Source organism: Equus quagga, chromosome 19, assembly GCF_021613505.1.
Source record: "Equus quagga isolate Etosha38 chromosome 19, UCLA_HA_Equagga_1.0, whole genome shotgun sequence".
Lineage (NCBI taxonomy): Eukaryota > Metazoa > Chordata > Mammalia > Perissodactyla > Equidae > Equus > Equus quagga.
In genome coordinates, this window is record NC_060285.1 from 9507656 (window position 1) to 9516194 (window position 8539).

The 8539-nt window shown below is 54.2% G+C and overlaps 1 protein-coding gene across 1 annotated transcript in view; it reads right to left on the reverse strand.

Moving 5' to 3' along the window:
• The window catches only part of FAM83F (family with sequence similarity 83 member F), a 31558-nt gene extending 24046 nt beyond the window's left edge, over positions 1-7512 (reverse strand). Inside the window, exon 1 of the mRNA XM_046646439.1 lies at positions 6975-7512. Within this exon, the coding sequence (XP_046502395.1) occupies positions 6975-7466 (492 nt within the window). The 5' untranslated portion in view covers positions 7467-7512. The remainder of the gene's footprint in view (positions 1-6974) is intronic.
• Positions 7513-8539: the final 1027 nt, after the last annotated feature.

An 8539-nucleotide genomic window follows, 5' to 3' on the forward strand; every position in this document is an offset into this window, starting at 1 on the left:
TCCAGAACTTGTCTGTGAGATTCCCAGGGCCTGGCTGGCAATAAATATACGTTGTTTCTAGAAGTTTTAGAGGGAAGAGGTGGCCCCAGGGGGCAGTCCCCAAAGGTAACCTGCATTTGTTGCAGGAGGACACAAGCCTTAAACTGAAACCTGGGTGGAATCCCAGCTAGCCTCTCATGTGAGTTCCATGACCCTGTGCTTTCCCTGAGCCTCTAGGAACTTCCAGGTTCCCTTGCGGGGTGCTGAGGATTGGATTAATCAAAGGGGATAACATGCATAGCACCTATCTTTCAACAGTGTTAGCTCCTCATTATAGAAATCCTTTTATCTGCATACATTACTCATCTTTTCCAAAATGCTGTCTCATACTCTTGCATTAGAGTCTCAGAACAATCTTGTGAAAGTAAACAAGAAGGCAAGAATTATCCTCATTTTACAGATGCAGAGATGGAGGCCCGGAAAGGTCAAATGATTTGCCCAAGGTCACCTGGTGGGTGACAGAAGAGACAGCCAGAGCAAGACCGAGAACACGCAGGCTCCTGGCTCCCAGCCGTGTGCTCCTTCCCTGGCAGTTGCCTGGCCTCCTCGCACTGCTACCCCACAAACTTGGCCATGCCACCCATGCCACCAAGAGAAGGTCATGAAGAAGGCGCCCCTTTACTGAGGCCCCATCTTCTACTTTTGAACTCCCTGGGAAACACCCATCCTCAGAGTCTCAGGGACACAAAGTGTCAGATTTCAGAGGAACCAAGCCTAGCCTTCCCTCTCCTCCGAAGACAGAAACACAGCCTGTCCCTCCGTGCCCCACCCATGAAAGCTTTAGTTCTGGGGAGTCTTTCCAGACTGCCCTCGGCGTCTTTGGGCCGGGCTCGTGCGGCCCTTCTGGATGACTGTGTGAGGGACTCTCAGGGGTCCCTGGTTTGGGAGTTGGGGAGCCTCTGCGCCTTCCTGTCTCGTCTCCGCCCATGGCAGATCCCAGAGAAGATCCTCGGTTGGGGATTCAGACGCCACCACCTCTTGCAGACCAACAGCAGCTGTGACAAACCGCCACCACCAAATCAAGGCCAACAGATAAATGGGGTGGGGGGCAGTGGACAGCCGCTCCTCTCTACTCAGAGGAGGAAACAGGAAACACACCTGCATGAGGCCTCGAACCTGAACCCGAACAACGAGAGGCGACCCCTAGCTCTCCTAACTGATCTCCTGGCTGGGGCTGCCCCACTTCCTGGGAGGAAATTGGGCCGCACTTCCCTCCCCTGCTCTCCTGCTCCTAGAGGAGACAGAGAAGGCAGCAGTCACTTTCCACGACAACTCACCTTCGTACAATACTTTCTCCATATCCCTAGGCTTCACACAGTTTCTCCTTTGCTTTTCAAAACCATCTAGAAATCTAGGTCTTATCCTCCCATTTTGCAGGTCAGGAGCCTCAGAGAAGAAAGTGATTTACCCAAAGGAACACAGCTAGTAAGTGGCCAGATTAGGACAGAAACCAAGACCTTTCAACTTCAGAGTCTGTCCTCTGTCCTTGACATGAAGCTGGGTCTCCACTGCTCAGAGATTCCGGCTCCTGGGATCAGTGATTGAGCGTAAAGGAGAGAGGCTCAGAATCCAATAGCCAAAGCGCCCAGGCTTGGCAGGGATGCTGGGACAGGCTGGGGCAAGCTTCCGGCAGGGCTGTGAAGTGCTCAGTCCCGGGAGCTGCAGCCACACCCTTATCCACCAGCCTCAGTGGGACAAGGACTCTCACACAAAGCCCATGTGGAAAGGTCACTTGTGGAGGGATGAAGGTTTGGGGGGGGGGGGGGCGGTGGGCAGTGTGTCAGACCCTCAGGTCATGAACTGCCCTGAGAGGTTCCCTCTCGCACTGTGCATTGAAATCAGACTTTCAAAAGGCAGCTCAGAAGCTCTAGATAAAGTCAACGGTCCCTCTGAGATGGAATAGGAAAAGGTATCAGGAGCAAGTCAAGCATTGGGACAGGCTCTCAGACAAGGTGGTGAGGTGGCTAATGAATGGATTATCAGACTCAGATTTCACAAAGCAGTAACATTTCCAAACATTATACATGTAAACCGCTGGTTTTCTCCCTCCCTTTTCTTCACATCTATAGCCCGTGCCCAGCGCGACGCCTGCTACAGAGAAGGTGCTTGGCACTATTTGCTGGATGCGCTCGAATGGGGGAAGCGCTGATTGAGGCTAATGGGGGAAGACAGTGGGCTCTACTCGGTGGCAAAGGCTGCCAGCTGCAAAGTTGAGTCTCCTTGTGCTGTGAGCTGGAGATGCCAAGACTTTGCCACATCCCCTGGGCACGTGTACCAGCTGTCCAACCCCATCAGCTGCCCAAACCTCTAACCAAGGCTGCTGACTTGGCCAACCATGCCTCTTGCTATGAAACCTCCCCCAAATCCCCCCCCAAGTTAGAGCATTTTTCTCTCTGCTGCCAGACAGCGTGTTACAATGGGGATTGAAGGAGTCCTCTGGGCAAATGCAGGTCAACAGGGGACTTCTCCAGAAACTTGCTTCTCTAGAGGGATGCAGAGGCACAGGTCGCCAATAGGAGACAGTTTCCAATCTTTTAAATGAATCATTGACCACCTGTGACTGTTGGGGCCCTACAGAGGAGATGTAGAGGAATAAGATGGAGTATTGGCTCTTCCAAAGCTCCCAGTCCCTGAGGATGAAACAGGCTCTCCCAAAGTGAGCTGTGTGCCAGGCACACAGGTGGCACAAACAAGGCGCCACGTCTGGGAACAAAAAGTCATTTTTGGATTGAAAATTTGATAAAGCGCCAAGGAAGAGGGGGCATCTGAGCCGGGCCCTGAAGGAAACGGGGCAAACCTGTCAGCAGGCAGAGATGGGTAGGGCCAGGCCTGCTACCCACAGCCCTCTGTCCCCCACCAACCAGGCAGGCGTGCTCCTCCCACTGCAACAGGAATAAAGAAGAGCAGCTCCGGGCTAATCAAAGCTCTTAGGCCATTAGCCTCCCTCTCCGATTGTATAATCTTCACGGCATCATCGGTAATTCTGACCAGGGACCTGGGGAAGCTGTGTAATCTCCTCGTCCTTGGTTTGAAAACAAGTCATCCCACCCCTTCGGACCTCAAAGGCCTCTTCTGTGAAATAAAGATAATATTCTCCCTTATACGGTTATCGAGGCTCAAACAGAATGGGGCAGTTTGTGATAAGCAATGAAGAGCTGGGTGGCTGGTGCTTTTGGGTGTGGGCCAGCAATGCAGGGGTCAAGGGTCATTCTTTGAGGTCGGGGGCCAGTAAGTTTTCCTCTGTTCCTGAAGCACAGGCAATACTCTCTAAACCCGTCCAGCAGCCTCAGTCATGGAAGCCGCCGGTCACAAGGGAGCCTGGACGCAAAGATGGGTGGATACTCGGTGCAAGCTCATCCTTCCTGCTGCGTTTGGACATGCTTGTGGACAGGGCCTCAGCACCACAGGTCCTCCCTAACCTGGCTCAGGGGCTGGGTTAGTGCCCCTTCTGCCACACCCTCTGTCAAGGACTCATCATACTGTATTATAATGATGGCTTAGTAGACTATTAGGCTATTTAAGAGCAGAGGTGTGTTTTATATGTCTGCTTTCTCCTAAAGTGCTTAGCACACAGTAAACCTCAAAACACTTGTCGAGCAACCAAATGGATGCCCTGTCCTTCCCAAGTGCTAGCCCATCCAAATGCAGTGGTTTGGTCCTCTCCCTGTGCCCTTGCAAACAAGAACCAAGAGTTTCCTAGTCTACACATGGTCTCCTGTTAACTCCACCTCCCCACATGCCCCACCTGCCACCCCGGTCAGTTACAGTGATCTTAGCAGCCCAGCAGTAGCAACCTCCCTGGTCGCCTGTGCCAGTGTAGGGCAGGCCTGGGACTCATTTCTGGGTCCCTGAAGGCACCCTTCCTGCCTGTAGTTTAAGCAGAGCACATCATTCAGTGACACTAAAATAAACAGATCACTCAAGGGGAAAAAACCAACAGGAAAACCCCCATCCCACAAGTAAACACGGGAATGTCTGAATGCTGGCTATCCAGCGCTGCCCAGAGGGCGTTCTGCCATTTGCAGAGGTGCAGAGAGCAGATAACTTAAGACTGGCTGCCTCTGAGGCCCGCCTCCCACTCCACATGGTCTCACCTCCACACCAGCAGGGCTGTTTCCTCACTGGCCATCACCCTTTGCCCCTCGTGCCGAAGCCCTAATCATATTTTTAAAGTGTCCCCTAGTTAGGCTTCTTGCTCCGTCTCCCTGAGGCCCAGGTTCAGAACCTTAACTGATCTGCGGCCATCCACCCTGAGTCTTAGTTTCCTGTTTATCACTCGCCAATAAAAATAACAGTGCCAGGCCAGCCCGGTGGCCCAGTGGTTAAGTTTGCACACTCCACTTCAGTGGCCCAGGGCTTCGCTGGTTCGGATCCTGGGCGCAGACATGGTACCATTTGTCAGGCCACGCTAAGGTGGCGTCCCACATGGCACAACTAGAAGGACCCATAACTAAAGTATGCAACTATGTACTGAGGGGATTTGTGGAGAAAAAGCAGAAAAGAAAAAAAAAATGACAGTTCCTTAAGAGGTTATTCTGAAGATTACATGAGATAAAATACAAAACTCTCTGGCACACAGTCGGACCTCTGTATGTCCTTCTGCCTCCTCTCCACAATCACAGGTGTCTCTGCACAGAAACCATCTCAGTTTCCCCCACCCGGCCTGCAGCAGCCAGACTCTCCCTGGCAACAAGGAAACTCCTTCCCTCAGGGTGAAAAGGAAGGAGGAAGAATCCAATGCAACAGCCACGGAAGGGTGCTTGCCAGCTGGACAAGCTGGGTGGCGGGCAGGCAGTAGTCAGAGGGTGTAGCCTGTAGAAGCAGAAGTTAGGGATCTGGGTCTTTCTATAACCAACCATGTGACCTTTGGGCAAGCCCCTTTCCTTCTCTGTGCCTCAGTTTCCCCATCTGTGAAACAGGGTCAACCACTCTGATCTACCTACTTCACAGGGTCTTTGAGAAGCAGGTGCTGCACAGACGTGAGTGGCAGTGATTAAGGGTGGGGGCCCAGCGGGCCTGGGAATTGAGTTGGCACAGATGGGTCCGAAGCTACTTCTTTCACGGGGGCAGTCACCTGCCTAGGACCCAGTTTTAGGACGCTCACTCCAGGCCCCACACAGTACTCAGCTCCTATCAGGATGGCTTTCTTCCTGCCAATCAGAGCTGCTTGCTGTTTTGAAGCAAAAACCTCTTGCTCCTGCTCTTGAGTCTCTTATGGAGAAACTGCCCCTTCCAGTTTCCTTCTCTTTCCCCTTTTCACTCTGCAACTCACCTCTCTTGGGAAGCCTTCCCAGATTAGGCACATCCAGCCTCAAAAACTCTTCTCTTTCCAGCACATCCCCCAGCATTCGAGTTAACTTTAGGAGGGCAAAGGCTACAGCTTATATGCTCTGATGGCTAGTGCCTGGCACACAGTAGGCACTCAGGAAATAACTACTGGCTAAATACGTACATATGGGATTGGTTCACAATTGTTAAAGCTGTTAAATATTTAAAGAGTTAAGAACACTCCACCAGGCAGGAGACTCCTAACATCCCACAGGGTCTAGAAGCCCCAGGGCAGGGGCCCTGTCTCTCCCTTCTTGTAACAGGGGTATACAACCCGTTCCCCAGGTTGTGATCAGGTTAGCGCCATTCACGCTTCTCATTCACGCTCCTCGGTTTAACCCTGCTGCACCATTATCAAACAGCAGGGCAGGGTAGCACAGTGGTTAAGAGCAAGGACTTGGCATTTGAACCCTGGCTCAGCCACTTACTAGCTATGTGACCTTAACTGTTCTGAATGCAAAAATGAGGAAAATGCCCATCTCACCAGGTTGTTGTGAAAAGCCAAAGAGAAAATGCAGGTAAATCATTAGCACAGTGGCTGGCACATATTAAGTGCTAATAAATCGAGGCTCGTTAGTATTACATCATGAGACTTGACCCCTGACCCTAGCTGCAGCCTGCTGCACAGAATGGTCACCCACATCCTTTCCCCTCCTCTGTCCAAACTTGCTTCTTTATTGCAGAATGCAATATTCAAAGAAAGCTCAGGCAGACAAGGAGGAATTCCTCAGAGAGGGAGGGTGGAAATACGGAGAGTGAAGAGTTAACCCTTCCTTCTGGCGGCCAATCTACTTCCAGGAAGAGGAGCCCCACCACGGGTCTTTCTAGGTTAATCTTCCCTCCCCAGGTTGTTCACCTCCAGGGGTAACCGGACTCCAATCACATGAACTGAACTGAATTAGAACAGTGACCCCAAGCCACTCCTGTGTATATTCTGAACGGGGCACCAAAGGTTGCTGGTGTTTCTTAACAAACCTCAGTGTAGGGGAGCCAGATTTACCAAATCAAAATACAGAATGCCCCATTAAGTTTGAATTTCAAATAACAAATAACTTTTTAGTATTGATATGCACCATGCAATATTTGGGGCGTACTACTAAAAAAATTATTCATTGTTGGTCTGAAATTCAAATTTAACGAGGTGTCCTATATTTTAATTGGAAACTCTACCCAGATACCCCTACCCAAGGCCACAGAGAAAAGATTAAAATCTTCCCCGTGCCCCACAACCTACAGGCCCCACAGGTATTCTAACCAGCCACCCTGGAAGCATCTCCTCCTTCCAACCCGCAATTAGAGCAGGCCTTTTTATCACAGGGCCCCACAGCCCCACTCTTCTCTAGGCAGCAGAACTCGACAGGGAAATAGAGGAACAGAGCGGTGGACAGCCAGTGCCTCTGGACACTGGAATAACGACTGTCCAGCACCTTGTACTTTACCAAACAGCTCACTTCCATCCTTTCTAGAGGCCTCACCAGCCCCGCGACGTGAGGGAGGGTTCGGGGCCCATTTTCCAGAGGGTGGTCAGGGCGGCCTCCGAGGTGGGGCCTGGTCCAAAGGGCTGGGCGTGGGGTCCCAGCGGTGTGGGGGGCGTAGGGGGGGCCTACCTTTTGGGCCTGTTGGATCATCTGCCTGACCACCTGCTTGAGGTGGGGGGCCTTCTCCTCCTTGGGGGGGTGGGTGAAGAGGGTGACGCGGCTCACGCCGCGGTAGAAGCCCGTGTCGGTCCAGCCCAGGTCCAGCGGGGGCACCTCAGTGTCCGAGCGGTCGGGCCAGTAGGCCAGGGACTCGCTGGGCTCGGCCGGGGCCTGCGCCGGGGTCTTGGCCTTGGCCTTGCTCTTGCCCCGGGCGGCGGGGGCGGCGGGGGCCGCGTCCTCGTAGGGGCTCCAGGCGGCGCGGAGGGCCTGGCGCTCCAGGCTGGAGAGGAAGTCCCGCAGCCGCTCCTTCTGGACCCGCTCGCGGTAGGCCTGCTCGTCGCCGCCCAGCAGCGCCTCCAGCGCGGCCCGCCGCCGCTCGCAGTAGTAGAAGGCGGCCTGTGCCTCGCTCACCCGCTCGTTCACGTGCGCCTCGTCCAGGCAGCTCAGCTGGGACTCGGCCATGGCGCCCGGCCGCCCGCCCGGCCCGGCCCGGGTCCCGCTGCCGCACCTGGGGCCGCCGAGGGGCGGGGCGCCTCACCTGGCCGCGGGGTCGGCCAATCCGCGCGGGCCCGGGCGCGGGCGCGGCCGTCGGGCGGGGAGGGGCGGCCGCGCCCTCCGCCTCCGCAGGGCGCGAGCCGCTGGGGACCTCGGGGGTTCCGGGGGGTTCTCGGGGGACGCGGCCCGGCCTAGGCCTGCGGGGCCCGGCCCGGGCCGGGGACTCCAGAGCGCGCAGGACCGCAGTTAGAGCCACGTGCGGCCTCGGGCCGGCTCCCGCCTCCCGGCCTCGACCCTCCGGTGGGGGAAAGGTCGGAGACCTAACCCTTCCTGCCGCCTGGCCGGGCCGGACACGTGGCAGGTGCGCGTTCATTTTCCCCGCTGGTGGGGCCCCGAGCACGTGTTCTGGCCGGGGCGCCTCTGGGGGGCAGATCTGACCGCTCCACCGCCTCGGACCCGGAGGCCCTGCTGCTAGACCGGATTGTGACGCTGAGGAGGGACGGTTGGGGTGCAAAAGCGAAATGCTAATAAAACTCCCAGTTCCCGGCCCACATCTCCCAGTTCTGAGATCAGAGGGCTCCGGGGGCTGTCAATCCAACACTTCAACACGATAAAAAGTTATTAAAAAAATAAAAAGCCACCCAAATACAGCAAGGATTAAGCAGCATGGTGGAATTTTCCCCCCTTTTAATTTGAAGTGGGATGTGTGTGTGTGCGTGCGCGCCCGTGTGTTTGGGCAAGATAGGCTGCCAGAGGCCTGATTACTATATTAGTGATTCAAAATATATGTTTGAGCTCAAGGAAGGAAGCCACACACACACACACACACACACACTTCACAAGCAGAAGCAGCTCTGCTGTTTCCCATTGGATTAAATACAATCTTCTTAGTCATTAACATATTATTTTGTTCATGCACTGCTGTACAATTTGATTCTCCACATTCAAAATATTTTCAGATCATAGCAACCAAAGGTTCACATTTCTCTCATTTTATAGCGCAGCATCTTGGAGCCGGAAGGAGCGTCAGAAACTAGTCC